General features: G+C 43.9%; 1 protein-coding gene across 2 annotated transcripts; it reads right to left on the reverse strand.

Annotated features, from left to right (window-relative positions):
* Nucleotides 1-10,843: 10,843 nt before the first annotated feature.
* On the reverse strand, nucleotides 10,844-25,669 carry ZC3HAV1L (zinc finger CCCH-type containing, antiviral 1 like). Of its 2 annotated transcripts, XM_059171984.1 has the most exons (5): nucleotides 25,199-25,669; nucleotides 24,064-24,199; nucleotides 20,453-20,711; nucleotides 18,556-18,730; nucleotides 10,844-12,990 (listed from the first exon to the last, which is right to left on the reverse strand). In XM_059171984.1, the coding sequence occupies exons 1-4, from the start codon at nucleotides 25,567-25,569 to the stop codon at nucleotides 18,576-18,578; spliced, it is 921 nt and encodes a 306-aa protein (XP_059027967.1). In that variant the 5' UTR covers nucleotides 25,570-25,669; the 3' UTR covers nucleotides 10,844-12,990; nucleotides 18,556-18,575. The 2 variants fall into 2 exon arrangements, with proteins under 2 accessions (XP_059027967.1, XP_059027966.1); XM_059171983.1 differs by lacking the exon at nucleotides 10,844-12,990 and having other exon boundaries at nucleotides 14,381-18,730.
* Nucleotides 25,670-25,944: the final 275 nt, after the last annotated feature.

Consider the following 25,944-nt stretch of genomic DNA (forward strand, 5'->3'; position numbering starts at 1 on the left):
CCTTTCTCCCTCCAGAGGTTCTGCCTCCTGTGTGGGTCGTACCGGAACGACAGGACGCTGTGGGCCTGGGAGGCCCGCAAACCCCGCACGTAGTAGGCCTTCAGAAGGCGCCTGCTGAACCGAACCGCCGCAGCGCTGGAGAGAAGCGCGCCCGTCCAGGCCCTCTTAGGGAAAGCAGCTATCTTGGGCAGGGGAGAGAAGGTCGGAAGATAAGCGTTTGGGGAGTCAGAGTTTGGGGATGAGGGGAAACGTGGAAAGCCAAGAGGGGAGTTAACATCGGTCAAATAGCTGCTACGGGCCAGGCATCTAACTCCGAACACACCTGGTGTAAAGGTCTTGGAATGTGAACTTGGCAATTTTGCATCTTTGCATCCTTTTAGAAGGCTTGCACCAGGCAGGGGACTAAAGGTGTGAGTTGGAGACACTATCTCATTGCCTAGGAAACTGTAGTGGTTAGTGGAAAATGTGACTCATCTCCATTGATAAAAGGATCCCGGTTGCTCTCCAGTCTGGCTCCCCTGCTAGACCCAGCCTGGCGACTCCAACCCACCTGGGCACCTTTCCCCCTGGCGAGATGACTGGAGAATCAGTAGTAGTCCTTCCTCTGAAGAAGGCTGAGGCACCCTTCTAGAAGTACCTACCTGTTACTTTCGAGGAAGATAATTGAGAATAAAGGATAAAGTTAGCTTTTGTTGATGTTCCTAATTTGTTTTGTACTTCATTATGCCTCCAATCGTAAACAGTGCTATGTTGGTAACAATTGATTCCCCACCAGCTTCCAGAGGGTTCTGCATACCTTGCCTTCAGCTCACAATCTCCAGGTGAGTTCCTCTGGGAAAACACTGCCTATTCAGGCATGTCTGGCCCGGGATACCTTGGCCCGAGATCTAGGATCTCTTGTTCAATGTCTTTCTTCACCCTCTGAACTCACTGTGTAAACACGTCATTGGACTACAGACCACTGCCTTGGGGTGGTTCTTAAATCGTCTTGTCCTCAAGTATTAGTTTATCTTTTATAAATGTATCCTTTGCTCTCTAATCAAATTAGTATGAAGTTCCAAGATGATGTTATCCAGCTTAGGGATCCCCATAGCACCAGTAAGTCCTCATTATACATTTGTGGTCTTGAACCAGAGTATCTACGGGCCCAGGGAAGCGATTCAAGCTTTCAGATTTGGCCCCAGCCTCCAGAGAGCTCCCACCTACACTAGTACCGGGGTTGTTAGAGAAAGAAGTCTCCCTCTCCGTTCTCAGCCAATTTAAAGAAAATAAAATGGTTGCCGAGCCATTAAGAAGGGTTTGACATCAGTGGGATATAAAAATTGCAACTTAGAGATATTAGAAATGACTCAAGGTCACCAACTCTCTATAGAAAGACCCCTAGGGTCTCCTAGATTCCAAGCTCTGAAGGCATAAAACTGAATGTTACCTCTGTTAGGATGTAATGCATTCTGCCTGAGTGTCTAAGAAAAAGTCTCCTGGGGCTCTAATCATCCAGCTAGAAGTTTGTGTGACTTGGAAGTCCAAGGCCAACCAGGTGGTAGGGGCACTTACGTGTGTAATCACACACACACCCATGCACACTTGTGCCTGAGAAGAGATCAAGACAAGGCCTCAGGGCATTCATACCAAATGAGGCAGAATAAATCCAGCAAATTCTTCTGAGCACCATACTATAACGTGTTAGTGCTGGGGGTGGGGGGAGATATAAAAGAAGATTAAAATAGTGATTTTGGATATTATCTCATGCAATTTTCATTGTATGGAGAAAGAAACCAACCAGGCAGGTGAGTTTATTTACCTAGGGCTGACCCTCAAGTAGAATCCCCATCTCCTGTTTTCCAGTAAAATACAGTCTCTGGGGTGGGGTGAGGGGAGAATTAGCCTGGGTCCTCAAAAGGTTTGCTGTCTGATTTGGGGAGGGAGATACGATCAGTGCCACCCTTAGACCTAAGCACAATGGGCCCCAGTTTACGGGAGGGCCCCAGAGTAGGCTTCCTCCAACTGTACCTCTCCCCACAGGACAAGGAGTCCGAGAAGCCAAAGGAGCACCCCAGCAGGAGCCCACATTCCCCCATGGTCTGGTACCCAGGCCCCCAGAATGCCCCACCAGTCGGCCCCACGCTCACTTTCAGGGCCCCTGTGGCCTCTTCTTCCCAAAGGGTGAGTGGGCCAAGGTATGTCTGGTCCCAAGGCAGCCATGGGTAGTTGTTTGCCGGGGAGTGAGGGAACTGAGATGTGCAGGTAGGATGAGATGAGCCCACAGAGCCCAAGTGAATGAAGCCAAGAACAAGGAGTGGGCAGAGAGGGCGGAACAAGCTCCATATGGCTTGGCTGCCGTACTACTCAGAATTTCAAAGAGTCTGGGAATTCTGCTTTTGGTTTGTTGTTTTTCTTTTTAAAGATGTTATTTGATTACTTGAGAGAGAGAGAGCACCGAGGCAGAGGGAGAAGCGGACTCCCCACTGAACAGGGAGCCCGACACGGGGCTCGATCCCAGGACCCTGAGATCACCACCTGAGCCAAAGGCAGCCACTTAACCAACTTAGCCACCCAGGAACCCCTCTGCTTTTGAATCTCGCCTACCAGGTCATTTTGAAGGTATGTTCGTCAAGGAAGGAGAAGAGTAATATTTAATAGGTTGCTTGCGTGGCATATAAGTTTCTAATATTTCAACGAAATACGTGTAAACCTCCAGCTGTATTTTTGACCTAGGCCCCTTCATGCTGATGAATAGAATAGAAACAGGAAGGACAGACTGACAGCCTGAAAGTTGGAGATGGCCAGAAGGCAGGAGGGAATGGAACAGAGAGCCCTGGACTAGGAATGGGAAGAGCTGAGCTCTGCTCTTTCACATAAAACCTTGTCTTCTTGGGGGAAAACTTACTCTCAAACCTCATTCTTTTCTTTTCTGATGATAGGCCTGATTATACCCACCTTGCCCAAAATATACATGTAGCAAATCATCACATTGTATACCCTGAACTTGTACAATGTTATGTGTCAACTCTACCTCCAAAAAGGCTGGAAAGAAAAGGGAGTAAGAACCATTGAACTAGAGGTATAAGTCAACATTTTCTGCTAAAAATAAGAAGACAGTCATAGAGAAGAGAGAAAGTAGGAGCTGGGGTAGAACAAAGACTCAAATATCTGGATAAAGGGTCTGAACATAATTTTCTAGGCAGTGGGGTATCGTTAATAATTTTTGTGAGATATTATTAGAACCAGGCACAAGAAGGATTACTCTATTAACATTATATAAGATGATTTGGAGAGAGAATAGACTGCGAGTGGAGAGACCAATTAGGACAAGATCTTAACTGTGCGTGCCTGAAGTATCAGGATCATAACATTTTTCACCATCAAATAGACAGAACTTTTAAAAAATTGATTATATCCATTTGTGCCATAGCATGGGGAAATAGGCACTCTTGGATTCTACTCATGGAGGTATAAATTGGTATAGCCATTTTGGAGGACAATTTGGCCTTATCTATCCAAATTTAAAATCAGCTCACCATCTGGTAAGAAAATTCTGTATGTAGATATGCTTTTGCGTGTCTCTCTTTCTTTCTTCCTTGGTGTTTCTTCTTTTATTGTTATTGTTCTTTAGTTAGGCTTACTTCAGACAGGTAAATTCAGTCCAGTAATTCCATCAGATAAAATTCACTGTTTTTAAAATTTACACTTCAGTGGGTTTTGGAAAATGTATGAAAAATCCTAAAGCCCCCACAATGTTCAATATATAGAATGTTTCCATCACCTTCAAAAGTTCCTTTATGCCAGCTGGCAGTTTACCCCCTGCCTCTACCCCAGTCCTTGATAACACTGATCTAATTTCTGTCTCTATAGCTTTGCCTTTCCCAGAATCTCCCATAAATGGAATGATACAGTATGTAGCCTTTTGTGTCCACTTTCTTTTACCTATTGTGTCTCTAAGATTCATCCACCTTGTTACATGTATCCATAATTTGTTCCTTTCTACTGTTAACTAGCATTCCATTTAATGGATGTACCACAATTTGTTTATCTATTCGCCAGCTGATGGACATGTTGGCTGATTTCAGTTTATTGTTTGGGGGGGTTGTTTTGCTTGTTTGGGGGCTATCATGAATTCAGCTTCTATAAATGTTTGCTTCTATGTGAATATATGTTTTCATTTTTCTTGGGTAAATAGGAATTAAGCTCCAAAATTATGTAACAACTGTATATTTGACTTTATAAGAAACTGCCCAATTGTCTTCCAAAGTGAATGTAATACTTCACATTCTCATCAGCAGTGTATAAGAGTTCCAGTTGCTCCACGTAACTGTCAGCACTTGCTTTTGTCAGTTTAATTTGAACAGTTCTAGTAGGTATGCAGTGCTATCTCCTTGTGGTCTTATTTTGCATTTTCCTAATGACTAATAACATTGAGCATCTATTCATGTGCTTATTTACCAGTGATATTTCTTTTTTGGTGAAGTGTCTCTTCAAATCTTTTACTCATTTTATAATTGGATTGTTTGTCTCCTTAGTATGAAGTTGTAAGCATTATTAAAAATCCTGCATACCAAATCATTTTGCAGATAATATTTTGAAAATAATTGCTCATATTCCGTAATTTATCTTTTCATTCTCTTGGTGGTATCCTAAAAAAAAACAGAAGTTTTTAAATTTGATGAAACCCGGTTTTTATTTTTTTCTTCTTTATTTTTTTGACTCTTGCTTTTTTGAGTCCTACATAAGAAATTTTACCTAACCCAAGGTCACAGATATTTTCTTCTATGTTTCCCTCTAGATATGTAATTTTTAGCTCTTATGTTTAGCTCTATGGTCCATCTGAGTCAACTTTTATATTTTTGTGAGATAAGAGTTGCAGTTAATTTTCTTTTTTTTGTATATGTCAGTTGTTACAACACCACTGGTTGAAAAGACTCCTTTCTCCACTGAACTGACTTTACACTTTCTCAAAATTAATTGCTATGTTCGTGTAGGTCTATTTCTGGACTTCCTACTCTGTTCCATGGAAGATCTATGTATTACATGTGAGAGAAAGCAAGACACTGTATTGTGTAATCCCATTAATGAGAAAAAATGTGATTATAAATCCACTGCTTTAAAAAAGTATAAGTGTGGGATGCCTGGGTGGCTCAGTTGGTTAAGCAGCTGCCTTTGGCTCAGGTCATGATCCCAGGGTCTTGGGATCGAGTCCCACATCGGGCTCCTCGCTCAGCAGGGAGCCTGCTTCTCCCTCTGCCTCTGCCTGCCTCTCTGTCTGCCTGTGCTCGTTCACTCTCTCTCCCTCTGTCTCTGACAAATAAATAACAATCTTTATAAAAAAAAGTATAAGTGTATCACTGGGTGAAGAAACAGAATTTGGAGAGAGGGTTGGGGAGCAAATACATGAAAGGGAATGTTCACTTTTATGAAGAGAATCACTTGCTTTTTACTCCTATATTAATCCATATGATTATAGTAATATTATATCATTTGCATTTTTAACACAGGCGTGTACTACTTTTGTATTTAAAATTTTTTGAGAGAGAAAAAGCACAAGCAAGCATGGAGCAGGGCAGGGACAGAGGGAGAGGGAGAGAGAGAATCTTAAGCAGGCTCCACACTCAGCACAGAGCCCCACAGTGGGCTTGATCTCACGACCCTGAGGTCATGACCTGAGTGGAAACCAAGAGTCAGATGCTTAACTGACTGTGCCACCCAGGCGCCCCATGTATTTAAATTTTTTTAATAAAAACTTTGTGGGTTGGAATGGAAATTAGAAAATAGATGAGACATATTCTGGATCTTAAATCAACTGATAAATACAAGGGGAGAAAAAAATAAAGGATTGACAACTCGAGGCTCTGAGGTCATTACTTCTCGGCCTTTTGGTGAAGATCAGGTGCAGAGAATCTGAGGCCGTATATGTCAGGATAATTAAAGGCAAGTCGGTTGGAGGGTCCAGGTTAGAGGGCTAGATCCTTGAGGTCAGAGTGGTCGGCTGTGGGAGCCCGGCCAGCACCCAGGGAGCAACGTTAACACAGAGTGTGGTGAGGGTAAGAGTGTCAGCTTGGGAAATAAGGCAGGTGGGGCTCAAAACACAGACACAGAAATCATTTGCTCAAAGCTGTTAGCTGCAGATGTGAGGGTACATGACTGTGTCTGGGAAGAAAGGAGAGAAGAACAGAAGAGAGCTGAGGACAGGCCCTCACGGAAGAATTTCATCACAGAAGAGCTGAAAGGGAGTGGAAAAAGGCAGAGAGACTTTGAGGAGAACGCTGAAGAGAACAAGGGACGTGTAGTGTCTTCAAAGGCCTGGAGGGAAGCTTCCAAAGGGAAAGGTCGGTGTCAGAGATGACAAGGACTGAGAAAATCTCTTTGGACTTGATGACTGGTCATTAAAAAGAGACTTTCCACTGAGATGGCGAGGGTGAGAGGCAAACAAAGGAAAAGAAAGAGCTGCTTGTGAAATGCTGGCTGCCAAAGAGAATGGTACCCAGTAGGCTTGAGACCTATTTTAGGACAGGGAAGACTAAGCATCCCTGCCAAGAGAAGAGAAGATGCCTGAAGACAGTGAGACGACAAAGTGCAAGAGAAGGTTCATTGAGTCCATTCTCAGAGCTTAGAGGAGATGGACTCAAGAGCAACATGTACGTCTTTTAAAAAGACAGGGCCAGTGACCCTATGTCCAGTATGAGGAGAGCGGCTTGATAGAATCATATTCCAGTAAGGAGGGAATGTGTGCTTCTGTTACAATGACTGTGAAGACACGTAGGGCGTGTTTGGGTTATAACGTTAAATGGGACCAAAACGAAATATAAAATGGTTTGTGTGTTAATATAAAGGACTAGAAAGGAATTGTGCAACATTTGAGATTGTTGCGGTAACGTAAGGATTATGAGCATGTGACCCTTTGAGGTTGTTGATGGATTTGTCTTTTCCATAAAAAATGTTGGGAATGTCTTCCTCCAAGAGAAGACAAGGACTGAGAAGGAGGTTTTAGGTGGTCTCCAAAGCGATTTCTCAATCTTCCAACAGCAGACGTCTCAGTGTTAGATGACAGGATTTGGACTTGGAAGTGTGAAAACCCAAAAAAGGAAAAGATCGGCATGAACTACAGTAGGTAGGGAAGGTTTCACAGACCGGGTGAGGCTTAGCTGGGTCTTGAACAATGGGAATGAGGGAAAACATCTGTTAAAGAAAGAGAGAGAGAGAGAAGAGGATATTGCAGAGAAAAAAAAAGTAGAAGGGCAAAACAAGAGGGTAGAAATGAAGAGAATGTGGGCAGCGACCACTTGCCCCTCTGGAAGAAAAGCCATCTAGAAGGAATTTGGGGACAAAAGAGCGAATACATAGAACGTGGTGAGATTGTAGCAAGAATTGCTACATGCCATGGCCTAAACTAAATAAGGTTTCCCCCACTATTTGAAAGTAGGCCTAGCTATGAAACCTTTCTCCGATGGAAATGGCACAAAGTGGAGAGTAAACCCCACTTTCAGAAAGTTGGAAAGATGTACATTAATACAGGAACAACTATTTTCATAAAAGTGAAAATCTTCTTTGGATTTCTTTCCATTAGCAAAAACAGGTGCTAACACAAGTCTTTGGTAAAAACCAGTTGGCCTAACATGAACCTTCAGAAAGTGTAGGATACCTGTCATTACCTTAATTTACCTACAGAGGAACTCCTGCCTATCAAAGGGGAAGCCGGCGGGTGGGGGTTGGGGGCACGCAAGTGACATTGTCAAGCACTGATCACCACAGCTACAATGTGTTTTCTTTATTATTATTATTATTATTATTATTATTATTATTTTCGTGTGTGTGTGATCTCTCTTAAAGGAGAGGGAGAGGAAGAGAGACTCTCAAGCAGACTCCCCACTGAGCACAGAGCCCAGTGTGGGGCTTGATGCAGGGCTCAATCCCACGACCCTGAGATCAAAATCAACAGTTGGGTGCTTAACCAACTGAGCCACCCAGGTATCCCCAAACACACAAGGTTTAAACCAGGATCTTGTCTTGGAAACGGGATGGACATGTCTATCCTTGCACAATTTAGTGGTAAGTGAGAATGTTCCTAAGGCACAGTCCCAGACTTGCCTTCATCCATTGCAATTTGCCTCACCACCTTTCCCCCAACTCCTTCCCCCCCAACACATGACTGCCACAGATCCACTGGCTCAGTCCTCTGCCCACACTCTCCATGGTCATTTCCCACTATAGCCCCAGACCCAGCAGCTCTACTGAGGCATGCCAAAAATCCACATTGGAATCATGGCAACAGTTGGCGAAAGCTGTTTTTAGAATCACTCTCATTCTCTGGCATTCTACTAACTCCAACTCACATATGACTGTGTTCTAAAACTCATCAACTCTGGCTCAGATTCAGAATGAGAATAATGGTTGTAGTCTAGCTCAGTGTCTTTTTCTTCCATCTTGTCATGAGTTCCGATCAATTCCATGAATCAATAAAGCCAAACCCACACTAACTAGGTATCTGTCTTGATCACCCTGATCCTCTAGAAAACTCCTTCTTCACTCACAACCTTCAGTGGACACCCTTCCTGGGAGAGATCTCTGCTTCTGAGCCTCTTAGAATTGTGGGCAAAGCATCCTCCAGGAAGCCTTCCGTGGTCTCCCAGAGGTGATATGCCCTCCCTCTGAGCTGCCCGAAGTCCCTGGGATGCCTCCATCACGGCACTGAGCACACACAATAAAACTTCACTTGTCTCTAAGTTCTTCACCTTCTTGTTTTCATCTCTATTCCTCAGTGTCTGGTGCAGCACTTGGCAGATTACAGGGCTCAAGTAATGCTTGTTGAATAAATAAGTGGAAATATAGGGGCACCTGGGTGGCTCAGTGGATTAAAAAGCCTCTGCCTTCGGCTCAGGTCATGATCTCAAGGTCCTGGGATCGAGCCCTGCATCGGGCTCTCCACTCGAGGGGGAGCCTGCTTCCCTTCTTCTCTCTCTCTGCCTGCCTCTCTGCCTGCTTGTGATTTCTGTCAAATAAATAAAATCTTAAAAAAAAAAAAAAAGAAATATAAAAAATATGCTCCAAGCCAGACTCCTCCTTCACCTTATCTCTCCCTTCTCCCTGATGAACAATTAACCTAATTAGCTAATTAGGTTAACTTAGCAACTTAGCCTAAGGGGAGCATAAGTTTGCCCACAGTTCTTTGGTGCCAGGCCCAGGAGGGAGGCGCTGTGTGGGATCCAGGTCTCTACCCTCACGCTGACAGGGGACTTCTCAGACTTCAAAGTCTGTCCAGAAATGCCAGATATCCCCATGATCCGTGATCAAACACCAATGGAGAGCACATGAAAAACGGAAAAGGTCACCTCCAATATGACACTCCCTAGGTCTTACACAGAGTTCGTAAGCTACAGTAATTGGTGCCAGCAAACATTTACTAAATGTAGTGAACTTAGACTCTTCTCTGAAGTAGAGGGAAAACACAATCTCTGCCCTTTAGGAAATGACAATCTCCAAACAATAAAATATGCTCACAAAATTTGAATTTCATAGGCTCTGGATGAAAATTTTGAGAAGCTGGATAAAATTATCTGCCTACAAACAACTCTGGGTGGGGTGCCTGGGTGGTTCAGTGGGTTAAGCCTCTGCTTTCGGCTCAGGTCCTGATCTCAGGGTCCTGGGATTGAGCCCAGCAGGGAGCTCAACAGGGAGCCTGCTTCTCCCTCTCTTCCTGCCTCTCTGCCTACTTGTGATCTCTGTCTGTCAAATAAATAAATAAAATCTTTAATAATAAAAAAAAAAGTAGGGGCACCTTGGTGGCTCAGTGGGTTAAAGCCTCTGCCTTCGGTTCAGGTCGTGGTCCCAGGGTTCTGGGATCCAGTCCCACATCGGACTCTCTGCTCCGTGGGGAGCCTGCTTCCTCCTCTCTCTCTGCTGGCCTCTCTGCCTACTTGTGATCTTTCTCTCTGTCAAATAAATAAATAAAATCTTAAAAAAAAAAAAAAAAAAAAAACTGTGGCCTTTAAAAGGGCAAGTTACGAAGTTTCTGGACCAGTGCTGTCCAGAAGATGGAACCTTCTGCAACAGTGGAGAGGCTCCATACGTCTGTGCCATCCACGAAGTAGCCACTGGCCATAAATGGCTATCAAGCTCTTCATGTGGTTAATGCAACCGAGAAGTGGTTTTAATATTTTTAAAAATTTTAATTAATTTAAAGTTAATTGTCCACCTGTGGCTACTGACCACCATACGGGACAGCAAAGCTCTGGACCATGGGGAGAAAAGTGTAATGAGCCCAGAGTGTAATGGACCCTGAGATCATGACCTGAGCTGAAGGCAGAGGCTTTAACCCACTGAGCCACCCAAGCACCCTTACAAAGTAATTTTCTGATGTTCATTATTCATTCTGTTGACATGATGAATATATTCGGAGTTCTGTGATCTGCCAGTCTTATATTTTTGGAGATAAGTTCTACAAAGCCATGGTGTAGTTTGGAACATTGGGACTTTATTTTTTTTTTTTTTTCAGACCTTACTGTAAATACTGGTTTACCCCTTAATAACCCTGTTAACTTTGGTTGTGACTTTTCTGAGCTTTGGTTTCCTCACCTAAAAATGGAAATGTTAGTAGAATTCCTACTTCATAGTGTTGTATGAAAATAAGTTAAAAAATCAAGTAAGTCACTCAGTAGTATAATTGGCACTAATAGTATACCATGATAATTATTATTGTTCAATTCTTCATTGGAATTTTATTTAAGAATTCTGTAATTATATTCAAAGCTGAAATTGGTTTCTAATGGAATTTTTAAGGAATTTTCCTTGTCAGTGTTAAGAATAGCACCTACTTAACTCACAGAATTAATGTGGGACCGTGCCATAAGTCTCATTTTTCTAAAAAGAACTTTAATTTTTTATTACACATTGTAGAAAAGGTAGGATATACAGAGAATCAAAGTTGTAAATATTAAAATTATCTGTAATCTCACTTGCCCAAAACAGACATTGTTAGCATTAGACTATAAGCTCTCCCAGGCATTTTTTTTTTAAAGTATTTATTTGTCAGAGAGAGTAAGAAAGAGCACAAGCTGGGTGAGTGGCAGGCAGAAGGAGAAGCAGGCTGAGCAAGGAGCCCTATGTGGGACTCAATCCCACAATTCATGACCTGAGTTGAAGTCACAGTCTTAACCGACTGAGCCACCCAGGGATCCCTCTTCCAGGCATTTTAAATGCATAAATGCATACATACACATACCTACATATAATGCTGATAAAAAGTTGGGACCAGACTGTACCTAACATTTTGTTGCACTCAATAATATATTATGAACATCTTTTCACCTTAATAAATAATACTCTCAAAACATCATTTTTAATGGTGGCATTGTATTCCAAGATCTAACCCTATCGTAAGTTGTTCAGCAAATTCCTATTACCCTATGGTTCATCATCTACCCTTCTCCACCATGCTGTTTGCTTCAAGAAGCTGACCTTTGCAAGACTGCCTCCGTGGGCTCCTTCCCCCTCTGGCTTCCAGTGCCTTTGGCCAATATGGAAGGGGGGTCGTGGCGAACACCAGCAAGAAAACTGGTAATGGAAAAAAAGGAAGGCAAGGGTATGTATTGCCCCAGTCCTCACCCTGAAAAGACTACTTGTTGGCTGTGTCCTCCAACATGAGACCTTGAATGCATCTGGTGGGACGTTCTCTCATGTGGTCACTTCCCCTGGGTTCCTGTAATCCCCACCCCTTATACCTTCATGCCTATCATGGAATGGTGTCCCCATCACTGCTAGCCTGGGTTACAACCCCAACCTTCATCGGCTTCCCTTAACCCTGCCCATTTCTTCAGAGATAGTCCTTCATTAAATTCCCTCCATTTATCCTTTTAAGTGTTTCTTAACATGTTTCTTGACAGGACCTAGCCAACAGACACAATTTTATAAGTAAATCCCTCTATACATATTTTATTATTATATGATAAATTTCTCAGACTGGAATTATTTGATCAAAAAGCATGTATATTTTTAAGACCTTTCACGATACTGCCAACCTGTCTTCCGAGAGACCAATCCTCCAGCAGTGCACGAGAGCATCTGCCCTCAGACCCCGGGTCCAGCTGGATGTTGTAACTTCACATCATCTTTTGCTGCATTCGTAAGCACTGAGACACGACAGAGATCATCTCATCTATGAAATTCTGTGCTGGGACCAGATTACCCAGTAATCATCGCAGTCTGTTTGTTTCAGTTATTCTTGCATAACTTCCTTGGTGTTTTCTTCTGCTATTAACTTTCACAAATTGACATGTTAACCAATATCTGGCTTTTGAGATTTCATTAAAAATACACCCCACATCATCTTATCCATTTGTAAGGGGACCATCTCTCCCCCAGGTTCTGTCAAAGTATGTCTGTGTCACACCTTTCTATACAGAACCTTGTCACTCCTTGGATTTCAGTGAATTGGACTTATGACCTGTCTCTTTTGGGCTTGAGAAAAGTTACAGTTTTATAGGTTATCTGGTTTTTCTTGCAGTTTTCTACATCCTCAGCTGAAGTCTAACTCCTCAATTGATTTTTTTGAAAATGTAACTAAATCAAGACTATTTTTGTAAGGGACATAAAACCGTATGTCCCATACCACATTCGATGTGCACATTCTTGCTAATGGAAGAAATTGAATCCTGTCTCTCACATGGAAAACTGCTTCTGTGTAAATATTAAAGAATAATATCAATTGTTTAATGGTGCAAAAATATTCCCCCACTCCTGTGTGTACTTGCAGCAAATACTATACAATTTGTGGGTACCCCCAGAGCTACTGATTAGGAGACAAAGAGAAGGGAAAATGCACACTGGAAACCACTGGGAAAGATATTTCATTTTGTAAGAATCTATTATGTCCACACTCTCCAAAATATAGGCCTTGACAAGTTAATTTGTTTTTGCTTACCCACTTGTTTCCACCACAGAAACCCTCCACGAAGTCCAAAACTGTATCTGTTTCCAGCGATGACAGTATTTCAAACCACAGACCTGCACAGGGTTCAGAAGCAATCACGTTTTATGCCCTGAGGATATAGGATAAGAGAGGCGGAGAAGCATTTACCTGAGGTCTGACTGGTGTAAATCACGAGCAGAGAAAACCTTTTAAAGCAGAGGCCCAAGTTAGGCCCCTCTTGCGTAGGTCAAGGCAGTACTGATTTATTTCACCTCTGTTCTGATGACGAAACAAGGTAGTGTGTTTAAAGAACTCAGAATAATACTACACAATGGTATTATAGGGAATTACTACTACTTTCTGAATACATTCCTGTATTTTCCCAAATTTCCACAATGATGTGTTATTTTATTTTCAAAATATATATATATATATTTATATATATTTGTATATTTGTATATATATGTATATATATATATACACACACACACATATATATATATATATATATATATATATATGTATATATATATGTCTCTTTTGGAAAAAATATTCCTAAATAAGAATAGAGAAATTCAAGGATATAGTAATACATTTTTTTTAAAGATTTTATTTATTTATTTGACAGACAGAGATCACAAGTAGGCAGAGAGAGAGAGGAGGAAGCAGGCTCTCCACTGAGCAGAGAGCCCGATGTGGGGCTCGATCCCAGGACTCTGGGATCATGACCTGAGTGAAGGCAGAGGCTTTAACCCACTGAGCCACCCAGGTGCCCCAGTAATACATTTTTTTAAAGATTTTATTTGTTTGAGAGAGAAAGAGTGCACAAGCAGGGGAAGGGCAGAAGGGAAGGGAGAAGCAGGCTCCCCGCTGAGCAAGGACCACCCCCCCCCAATGTGGGGCTTGATCCGAGGACCCTGGGATCATGACCTGTGCTGAAGGCAGATGCTTAACTGACTGAGCCACCCAGGTGCTCCAAGTAAACATTACTTTAAAAATAAAAATGGGGGCGCCTGGGTGGCTCAGAGGGTTGGGCCTCTGCCTTCCGCTCAGGTCATGGTCTCAGAGTCCTGGGATCGAGCCCCGCATCGGGCTCTCTGCTTGGTGGGGAGCCTGCTTTCTCCTCTCTCTCTCTGCCTGCCTCTCTGCCTACTTGTGATCTCGCTTTCTCTGTGTCAAATAAATAAATAAATCTTTAAAAAAAAATAAAATAAAAATAAAAATGAATATAAGGTGATAGACATGTTAACTAAACTTACTGTGGGAATCATTTCACATGATATACATGTATCAAATCATCACCTTATCGACCTTAAACTTACACAATGTTATATGTCAAATAATACCTCCATAAATCTTGGGAAAAAAATGTAAGACAATAATGACACTTAATCAATTTGTAAAACTCAGAACAGGATTTAGAATAAAATGTATACTTTGAGCATATAGCAATACAAATAAAAAGGAAATTACTACATACACATATAAAATATAAATGAATTTTATTTATTAATGTATTGATGCACATAATTGTAATAAAAATTACCAAAAAAGGGAAAAGCAATACATTGAAAGAGTATATGCCATAGTCAAGTAGAGTTACTCGGAATTTAAAATGTTTTAATATAGTAAAACCAGTAATATAATCACATTAGGTGATTTAAGTGATAAAAATTACATGATTATGCAAAAGATACCATCGTTACTAAAAGCTTCTAACAAACAATAAATGTAATTTCCCTTATTAAGTAGAGAACATTTGTTTAAAATGAACAATTAACTTGATATTTAATGAAGAAGTATCAAAAAATATCTTTTCACCACAATTTTATTTAACACAAAATAGAAATCCATAAGAATAGCCAAATCTTTTTGCAGCTATGATTTTATATTTAGAAGAAACATAAAGGCCGTCTAACACTGTTAGGACAAAGATAATTCAACAAAAGACAAATATTTTAAAAATCAATAGAATTCTAAAGACAGAGATTCCCATACAGAGTAGCAATACAGATGTATGTAGTCAAGAAAAAAAATCAATATAATGAGGGATATAGAAGGCTAGACAAAAATAAGAACAAATTATAATGAAAGAAATCAAGGAACCCATCAGCAATGAAGAGACTTAATTCCTTGATGGAAAGATTAGTATCAAGAGCATAAGTCTTAAACAGTTAATTTTAGATCTAGATGATTCAAACTGAAGTACCAAAAAGATGTTTACTTTAAATAACACATTCCTTAGGGGAAAAAGACTTTTTGAAAATGGAAAATATCAATGTGGGGAGAAGAACCATGAAGACCAATATGATACTGATTCCATGGATTCACAAAGTTTGATTCGTTATATGCCAAAAAAAATTCTTTTTGGAGACTTGTCCAAAAAGAAGAAATAATGGTTTTGTTTTTGCTCAAGGCTAGGGAACAGAAGCAGAAAGCATGGCAGAGTAAGTGTTGGGCTAGAACGCTGAAAACACTAAGAGAACCACCCTTCCTGGGGGCAGAAAAGACTAACTTAGCATTTTCAAAGAATCTGATTTTGCCAGGTTTTGAGGCTGGAAGAGGGAAGGAGTGGCACTTAATGGGAACATCATTTACAAGCACAGAGAGTCATACAATAAAATGGCACATTCCAAAAACTGCAAATAGGTCAGCACACACAATATTGGTCTGCATTTTTAAAAGTCAGTCAAAAGCCAGTATTTAAAAATCTGAAAATGTATTATAAAATCTGGATCTGGCTTCCTTCGACTAACTGAGAAACATGACAAAAATGGGCTCACACCCCCACATGGGCACAAGAGGCAGGGGCCCCACTCAGATGGGACAAATTGTTATGACACTTGCTCTTTTCCCCCATTTCTTCTACATCCGGCTCACATCGTCCTCGTCAGCTCCCCCTTCTCATCCAAGAAGGCGTCTGAGTTTATGCCTCCTACTTGCCTTATGGGGACCCATGAAGGTTATGGCAGAACAAAGCAATGTGATCAGGTCTGCATTTCGAAAGATCCACCAGGCACAGGACGGAAGGCAGGGAGGTAGAAGGGTGGCAAGAGATCAACGAAATCCATAAAAAGCCCATTTGACGAAAAATTTAAAACGGGACTGCCATCACGGAAGGAGAGCAGGGGGCCACCTAGCACGTCCTATAAAAATACTCTCACGAGACACGACTGGAAAACCAGTGAATCGTCCATCTGTGCAACAGATGCAAGAGGCGAAGGGGGTTAGAAAGAAGGCGGTGTGTCCCGGAGGGAGAGAAAGAGGCAGAGGAGGATACAAATTTGAGATTCTTTGAAGGGAAACTAATCTCCAACCCTGAGTAATGGGTTTGACCCCAGGAACCAGGAGAAAGAAGAGGACAGGGCACTTGGCAGAGTTTTGGGTTAAGTCCTAGGTGGTGACAACTCCGAAATAAAGCAACCAAAGGAGGAACAAGACTGTAGGAAAGGTCATCATTTCCCGTAGGGTATGTTGGATCTGCGGAGCCCACAGATGCGCAGCTTCACCTGCGAAGCCTTGATAAATGACCAAAGAAAACCACCTCCCCCAATTCCAATGAGAAACCATTCGAACAGCTGAATCATGAGATGAAAGAGGGTCAAGCAGGGTTATATGAAATATCTTTACAGAATGGATACTAACAGAACTAAGCTTTAAATGAACTATTAGAGAACTGAAGAAAACATTGCAACAAAAATTACAGAGGGTCGTTTTCATGCATATAAAAGCATAGTAATAAGATACATAACAAGAACACAAGCCTGTAAAAGTCCACCAAGTCTCCTAATGTCCAGGATATACATGTGTACCCTATCTGTTCCCATTAAGAACTAAACATGGCTTACAGAAAAAATACACATGGTAAAAGAATAAAATGTGAATAACAATAAAATATTAAAATAATTTTTTAAAAGATTTTATTTATGTGACAGATCACAAGTAGGCAGAGAGGCAGGCAGAGAGAGGAGGAAGCAGGCTCTCTGCTGAGCAGAGAGCCTGATGCGGGACTCGATCCCAGAACCCTGGGATCATGACCTGAGTCAAAGGCAGAGGCTTTAACCCACTGAGCCACCCAGGTGCCCCGTCAAAATAATTAAAAAAAAAAAAAAATAGCACCAGGAGAAATCAGAACTAGGAAAAAGGAAACAAAGTATGCAGAACCTAAGGGCTTTCAGAAATACTGTTGTGGATGGCAAAGGTGAAAAGGTTCACAGAAGCAGCATGATCTTACTGCCCGTAGGAGAAAACACAGCAATTTCTCACTTTGCAAAGGATATTTTGGCCCACCTCCCCCCAGCAGGGAAGATAGCATTTCGTGATAAAATATGGTTCTACGCTAAATTAATTCAGCTTTATGCAAAACTCACTCCCTCGTCCCTATTTCTCAGATATTGTGTTATTGCAGGAAAGTCAAAATGTAAAAAAAAAAAAAAAAAACCACTTTACACATCAACATTTGGGAATATCACAAAAGCAAACACAGAAAAAGATGTCATAATGCAGCTTCTCTGCGGTACCCTTGGTTGAAAACAAAGAACCAAACATCCAAGTGTAGCTGGATGAAGAGAGCCAGGTGGCGGGGACAGAGAGAAGGAAAGAAAGTCAACATGAGACAGACAAGGTCTACAGGTTTCTGATAGTCCCTCCAGATCCGCAGAAAGAATGGATACAACTTTGAGAAATGGATGAACGACCCTATCACAAGGGGGGTGTTGGCGAAAATTTTAATAAGAAATGCAGAGTAGACACAGTGAGATAGAAATCTTTGGTGAGCACTCGACAGTTTTGTGGTGCGGCTGAGGGATGTACTCAGGAGAGCTGGGTATCATGTGAGCACGGTACGACTCATATCCTTTCATGAAAATTAAGGAACCTAATTAAATGCCATCCCACATCAGCCCCAGGAGGGCAGGCACAAAATGCACACACACACACACAGACAGAAAGCACACATCCTGGAAAAAAATTCCCTTGCATATACTTAAAGAAATGCAATCACTTGATCTTAGCCAAAAGGCAATATCATTTAGCACCAACAAGCTAAGCAAAAGAATACATTTAAAAATTCAATATTGCGAGGATTTGAGGAAGAGAGTTCCATTCAAAATTGGTTAGAAAGAACAGAAACATCCAGAATAAGGGAAGTCGTTAAGTAAATGACTGTATGTTAGTGTATCTGTGCATAAAAATGATTATATACGATAAAATGTGAATAGGGAAAGAGGCTTATGAAATGTTAAGAACAAGAGGACTAAGTGTCCATATATGGTCTCTGACAACCACTATGTAAACCGTGTATGTGGGTGCAAAAAACACTGGCCGGGTCATGGAACAAGGCAGCCAAAACCCGCTCCTCTTGGAGCTCTCGCCAGCCTAGGGGACCTGACAGGGACTACAGGCAGAATCTGCCATCTTCAGAGTTAGCCCTGGACTGACCCCAACCGTACTCACGTCCTCCCCTCTCTGCCTGTTCCATGTCCCACCACACCCCAATCACCCATCCCCAATGTTATCCACGCAACCTGATACTCTCCCCTTCTCCGTCATCTTTAATCTTTATAGCAACGTGTGAGGTAGGTATTACTATGACTGTTATTGATAAGTGATTACACGAAGGAACTTAGAAATAAAGCTCAACAGAAGCTTTGTTTTCAGACCTTCTGACTGGACAAGCGTCTTATTTCACGGACATCCTTTCCGGTTTCCCTGTGTGTGGCTTCTTGGCTGACGGAGCAGGGACAGGAGCCACAGGACCAGCCTCTGCAGCACCAGCCATATGTCCGCCTGGCTTCTGGAGGCCCTGGGAATACTCAGCAGGAGAAGCGGCATTACCTAAAAAGAAGAGGAGAGAGATGAGCTTTCCTGAGACACCCTTTTTAGAGCTCTCAATTTCATTTTATGTCAGCAGCATCAGCCCTGCTAATCAGATCTCAGACAAAAGTCCCAACACTGTGAATTTAGAGAGTTTTGTGTCCTCTGGATTTATTTGACACACACACACACAGAGCAGAAAGTCACTATTTCAGTGACTTCAGCTAAAAGAGACTTCAGTTATGAGAGACTCACTAAAGAAGACCAGAGGAAGGTAATGACGGGCCCTGTGCCAGTATAGATAATTCCTGCCACCATTTGGGGTCCTCTAGACAGCTGCCTGTACTCCCTCCAGACCACCTGTGCAGGAAGTCAGCCACTACCATCCCAACATAAGAAAACTCCATATTGAGGGGCGCCTGGGTGGCTCCGTTGGTTAAGCATCTGCCTTCGGCTCAGATCATGATCCCAGGGTCCTAGGATGGAGCCCCGCATCAGGTTCCCTGCTCAGCGGGGAGTCTGCTTCTCCTTCTTTCTCTGCCTGCAGCTCCCCCTGCTTGTGCTCCCTCTCTCTCTCAATCTGTCAAATAAATAAATAAAATCTTAAAAAAAAAAAAAAAAAAGGTAAAATAAAACATATCAAAAGCTTAGAGATATTGGCTTTCCTGATTTGGTTTTCCCATCAACAATTCCCCTAAGCCTACCTGCCACTGAAACGGATTTTGAGCTATAAGCAAATCTAATAAGTTAAGCAACCTGAATGCACTGTAATTAAAAGTACACCAGACCACAGTCAGCAGACCTTAAAAAATGAGAGACTATGTAGCAATATGGGAAGATGTTTATGAAGTGGTATAAAGTGAAAATTTAGATACGAATGCATACTGCAACCACAAATGGACCGATATTTGTAGAGTAACAGGAGGGAAGGGCCTGACGTTAAACGGTACTAATGATTATGGATAGAGAGAGTGGAATCATAGGCAATTTATATCTCTACTCTCTTATTTTCCAAATTTTTCTGTCATATGGTTAAAATTTCTTAACAACTGAAAAAGAAAATACTTTTTTTTTTTTTTTAAAGATTTATTTATTTATTTCAGCGAGAGAGTGAGTCTGAACACAGAGCTGGACCCCATGGCCCTGAGATCACCACCTAGTCAGAACCAGACGCTCAGCCAACTGCACCATCCAGGTGCCCCCAAAGAAAATAACTTTCTTAAAAGTTCTCATTATAAGAAAAACTGTGTAACGATGGACGATAACAGATGTTAGCTCAACTTAGTGCCATCACTTCACCATGTATACAAATATCGAACCATGCTGTACATCTGAAACTTACATAATGTTATATGTTAATTATCTCAAGAAAAACAAAGAAGAGAATGCTTTAATTCAAATTTAATAAAAGAAAGCTATTCCTATGTCTTCCTTCCCTTCTTGTCCACTGGCCCACCCCCCTTCTCTTTCTTCCCAACAAAGCCGTGAGGACAATTGTATCTACTTCCTGGCCCCCAGCTTAGCAAGGAGCAACACTGTTCAAACCCTTGGGCAGGTGCTATTGGCTGTCAGCACTGAAAACAAACTCTATCCGTCCCTCCTTTGGTTAGAACCACAGTTTTCTATCATAAAATGTTGGTGGTTCTGCTTCCCCAAGGACAGAGCATGAGCTGCCACCCCCTAGACTGACTTCCAGGTCAAAACGACATGTGCTAGTGCTCTGTCTCCCTCTGATGGTCTCACCTTGACTTTCAAGCATCTTGTGCAGCTTCATGTGCTTGTAGGTAGAGATGATCTGAAAATTTACGACGCTTGGAATATTCAGTCCTTGGTCCTGCAGCAGCTGCAGCGATGTGGCATGAATGAGCTGATGGGACCGTTTGCATTTCTGAAGTCTGCACTCCCCTCTGACAAAGGATTTGCACACGTGAAACTTGTTGCATTTATCCTTGAGGTTGCAGTAGCCATAAAGTGCTTCACCTTTGTTGTACAGTAAACAGACCTGGTCCAGAAATGAAGCAACACTTAACACATTTGTTTTCACTACATTTCTTAAGGCAATTGATTGGAGAAAAAATTTTTTTGTTTTAAGTCATCTTTACAACCAGCGCGGGATTCAAACTCACAACCCTGAGACTGAGTTGCATGTTACACCCACTGAGCCAACCAGGCACCCCAAGAAATAATTTTGAAAAAGAAGTGTAATGGGCACAGAATCTTGTACCATCATATATTATAATACTTAAACTACATATATTAAAACTACTTAAACAGTAGGATACTGATTTCAGAATGCATAGGAGATCAAGAAGAGGAGAACCCTAGACCTAGTCCCCAAATCAAAATAATCCTTTCCTTAAAGATTTCATAGAGTTCAACAATAAAACTATATGAGCCTAATGTTTTCTTGTAGAAGACATTTAACTAATACTCTAGTTTTGGGGTGTTTTAAAATTTTCATCTTAATCCTTCTGTTGTTCAAAAATAAAGACTATTCTGGCTTTCTACTTTTTCTTGAATCAGTTTGGGATTTTTTAAAGATTTTTAAAAGATTTTTATTTGACAAAGAAAGAGCACAAGCTGGAGAGGCGGAGCAGCAGGCAGAGGGAGAGGGAGAAGCAGGCTTCCCACTGAGCAAGGAGCCTAATGCAAGGCTCAATCCCCAGATCATGACCTGAGCCAAAGACAAATGCTTAACCAATAAGCCACCCAGGCCTACCTTCACTCAGTCTTGACGGGCTATATTTTTTCTAGAAATGTGTCCATTTCATTGAAGTTTTCAAATGTATCTGTATCACATTGTACGTATTTCCAATGTGTGTTTCTTTCAACACCACCAAGTAATTCTCAGTGGACAATGACCAGGTGTCCCATAAATTTTAATTCAATCTTAATATTGTCTACCTGGAGATAAAGTCAGATCCCATAGGCTAAGGGCTCAGGCCAACCAGGCTGCCCCCATTTGAGATGCCCATCGCGGGTCGAGGCTGCCATCCACCACTGGCTGAACTGCTACAAAGGTTCTCCCCACCTCCTCCTCTGTTAGATTAATGTGCTAGAACAGTTCACAGAACTCAGAGAAACAGTTTACTTACTAGATGACCAGTTTATTATAAAAGGATATAACTCAGGAACACGCAGATGGGGGAGATGTACAGAGGAAGGTACGGGGGGAAAGGTGTGGAGCTTCCGTGACCTCTCCTGGGATCCCACTCTCCCAGCACCCCCAAGTGCTCACCAACCTAGAAGCTCTCTGAAAGTCTATCCTTTTGGGGTTTTATGGAAGCTTCATAACATAGCCATGATAGGTTAAATCACACTGGCCACTGACGAATGAGCTCAATCCCCAGCCCCTCTGCACTCCCAGGAGATGGGAGAGTGGGGGGCAGAGGGATAAAAGTTACAACTGTCTAATCACAAAATTGGTTCTCCTGACAACCAGCTCCCATCCTTAGGTTACCTAGGGGCTTTCCAAAAACTCACTATTGACTTAACAACAAGACACTATTACAGCCCTCATCGTTTAGGAAATTCCAAGGGTTTGGGGAATTCTTTGCCAGGAATGGGAATGAAGACCAAATATGTTATATTTCTCATTATAAGTCACAAGATCACAGTGTCTGTCCCTACTGTCTTTTTACTAAGTGGTATATCTGTATTATATACTGTGTCTTTTGGAGGGTGATGGGAAAGGGTCATGGGGCATTTTCATACCGGAGATGTGAGGCACCATTCCTGCCTCATTCACTGTGCTTGTCCACGGTCTCTGCTACCTAAGCGGCCATGCTGCGTGCCACATGACATACACCTCTCCAGTCCTGGGTGACGGGACCAGGAGTGGGCTCCTGCCGTAAATACAGCCAACCCACTGGCTGCTCACAGAACACGGCGGTGGGCTGGACATGACAAGATGAGGCTGAACCCAGACAGGAGGGAGAAGCCATAAAGAAAAGCGTTCAGTAAGTTAAACAACGTAATGATGTTAAACTTCTGCAAGTTAAACCATATCTTAAAAACTAAAAGGTTGTAACTACTAGAAGTGTCACTGCCCCTTCTCTCTGAGAGATGAAGGACCGGACCCCGCTGCAGCCTTTCTCCTCTTTCTTCCTGCCAATAACTTGCTCCGGATGCTGCTCGGAGTCCTTTTGGCAGTATGGTTGGAATGTATCGGTTTATGATAACCATGACTGACCAAGCCTGGCTTCAAAGTCTGAAGAATGAGAAAAGACATGGGTGTCAAGAACAAAGCTCTTAGCTCTTAAGGCTGACTCCGGTGCCGCCTTCTGTATATGGATTCTGCTGTCCTGCTGCCCTCTGACCCTAAGGCTCCAGCTCATTCCTCCAGCCTTGTGACTCCGTTCCCTTCCAGGGCCTGAAATACCTTAGCATTAACAGGGGCCACAGTCACAAACTACCCTCGATTTTCCCTTCTTCCCACTGCTCTCCTGGCAACTTGAGTGTCTGAGACAGCATCACTGTGCTAGAGCAGAAGATTCGTTCAGCTGGTGGGCTCCTGTAATATTGTCTTCTGGGATTCCTACTATTTTGCTTTTAAAAGTTCTTCGTGTAGGGACACCTGGGTGGCTCAGTCGGTTGTGCATCCAATTCTTGGTTTTGGCTCAAGTCCTGATCTCAGAATCTGCTAGAGATGCTCTCTCCCTCTCTGTCCACCCCTCCCCCTGCTCTAAAATAAATAAATAAATCTTTAAAGAAATTCTTCCTGTACAGCTAAACAGATACAAACATGCTAATTTCACCAGGATAGCAATTCTAATAGGCACTTGTGAAGCATGTGGAGCTAAATCATTTCAAAACAATTAAAACTAATATCTAAGGCCCCCAAAAAGTAAATGGGGGGACATACTTACAACAAATGTGACCACAAAAGGGACTGGTATCATTAAAGACATCTTATAAATAGAAAAAGACAAATGCCTCAACATAGGCAAAAGCATACAGAGGCAATTTGCAAAACATCGGTTTCACAGACAGACCTAAATTCAAATCTGCCATGTACTATGTGACCTGGGGCAATTTAATGCATCTGAACCTCAGTTTCCTCACCTGTAAAATAGGGACACATTATTAACGAGCTGAGGTATATGGATGGCTTAGCATTCAGTAAACAATAAAAAAACCAACAGCTATTACCATCATTTCTTTATCACATGTGTCCATTACTCCCTGCGTATCAAACCCTGGTAAAATCACTGGTAAAATGACCCCACAGAGGTCGACCCTGCACCATTACCTCCACCTAAACACCTGCTGCCCTCTGTAAACAGACCTCTGATGTTCTCCAGTGAGTTCTTCCACTGGGCAGACAACATGAGGGCAAACTCTTGGTAACTCACCTCTGGTAAAAGGCACGGGTCATTCTGTAAAAGCAGGATCCGAAGCTGGGCCTCATTGAGGCCAAAAAGCCCATGGTTTTTCAGTACTTGGATGTTGACAGGTGTGTGGATGTCATGGGAAAGGGTGCAGGTAGACCTAGGAGAACACAGAGCTCTGGCTCAGGGGCCCAGATGAAGAAGGGACTGGTCCGCCAAATTCCTTGCCTCTGGTTGCTTTCAATTCACATGGAAGTTAAACAAGTTTCCATGACCCCACAGATACTATATCCTAATAAGTAAACATGGATACTAAGGCAGCTCAGTTGAAGCATCTCTTCTCCCAAGGTCATTTTCATTTTAAGTCCGGATACTTTAAAGCCAAAGGTACCCCCTCCTCCAGGCACCGACCTTGCGGGGCAGAGGATGCCATCTGTTGTTCTGAAGGGGGGTGCACTTGCCTTCTCCACCCCAACAACTGCCCACCCCACTGTCCACCCACGTTAGGAGGAAAGCGGGCCCACACCCTGGCTTTGGGGAGCTTGAGTAAAACCAAGGAAGCCTAGAGAGACAGGAGGCGGCCTTACAACACCTCGCCCAAACCACCCAGCCCTCAGGTTCCTGGGGGATGGTTCTAGATCGGGCTTTCTAAACCTGGAGCGCACAGACTCGCTGCGGTAAAACTTTGAGGTTACGCGTGGAAAGAAAGGGCACCCTCCATAAAGGGCCCACGGACCTCATGGGTCCGCAGGAAGCCCCCAGTGGGACCCCTGGAGTAACTGAACTCCAAAGCCGCGGTCCTGATTTCCCCGCCGAGGTGCGGAGGACCCGCAGGGGCTGAAATCCGAGGGCGAGCCGCGGTGGAGAAATCCGGACTGCGACGGCTCTGGGCCTCGCTCCGGGCCTCGCTCGCTAGGGGAGCTGGAAGCTCCGGGGAGGCCTCGCCTGGAGGACCCTCGCGGCCCCTTCGCGAGGCTTCCCTGCCGCCCTCGGTGGGGGCGGCTGGGGGCTGCGGGGGAGCGTGCAGCCCTGACCCAACCAGCCCTGTTCTCACTTCTCGGGGAACCCGCTTCCCGCCGGGCGCGTCAGGCCCGCGGCCCCTCGCGCGGTGACCGCCCCGCGCCGCCGCCCCCGCCGCGCGCCCCGCCGCCCGCCTCACCAGCAGTCGCGGTTCGGGCACTTGCCCAGCATGTGGCGGCGGCAGAGGTGCAGCTGGTCGCAGGCCTGGCACTCGCCGCGCTGGTAGCGGGCGCACAGGCGCGCCGAGGACACGGCCACCACCCGCCAGGCGCAGGGGCCGCCGCCGCCGCCGCCGCCCGCGCCGGCCGCCACCTCGGCCTCGGCGTCCCAGAGGCCCTCCCTCATCTCCACCTCCTGCAGCAGGAAGCGGTCGGGCCCGGCCTGGCGCAGCACGTCCCGGAGCCGGGCCTCCGACAGCTCCACGTTGCCGCGCAGGTCCTGCAGGAACATGCGGCCGCCGTTGGCGCACAGCACCTTGGTGAGGAAGGAGCACACGGTGGGCTCCGCCATGGCCGCGGCCGAGCGCGGAAACCTGAGGCGGGCAGACTCCTCCCAGTCACGTCCACGACTCCGGCCCCGAGCTCCCCGGCCCGGCCGGGCCGAGAGGGGGAGGGCGCGCCGCGGGGACGGCGGCGGCGGCTGCAGAGGGGCGCCCGGGGGCGGGGGGACACCCCGGGCGCGGCCGTGGGGGTTGGGGGGGACTGTACTGGCCGAGGGCCTGCTCTGTGCCGGCCCCGGGTCAAGGGCGGGGTGTCCTGGCCGGGAGAGACGTGGAGAGTGGGGGAGTCGTGACACGCCAGCAAAGGAGAGAATCGGGGTGCTGCGGAGATGAAACAGGGTGACGAGGTGGAAGGGGCGGGCTGGGGCGCCCGAGGGAGTTGAGGG

This window comes from Mustela lutreola, chromosome 4, assembly GCF_030435805.1.
Source record: "Mustela lutreola isolate mMusLut2 chromosome 4, mMusLut2.pri, whole genome shotgun sequence".
Classification (NCBI taxonomy): domain Eukaryota; kingdom Metazoa; phylum Chordata; class Mammalia; order Carnivora; family Mustelidae; genus Mustela; species Mustela lutreola.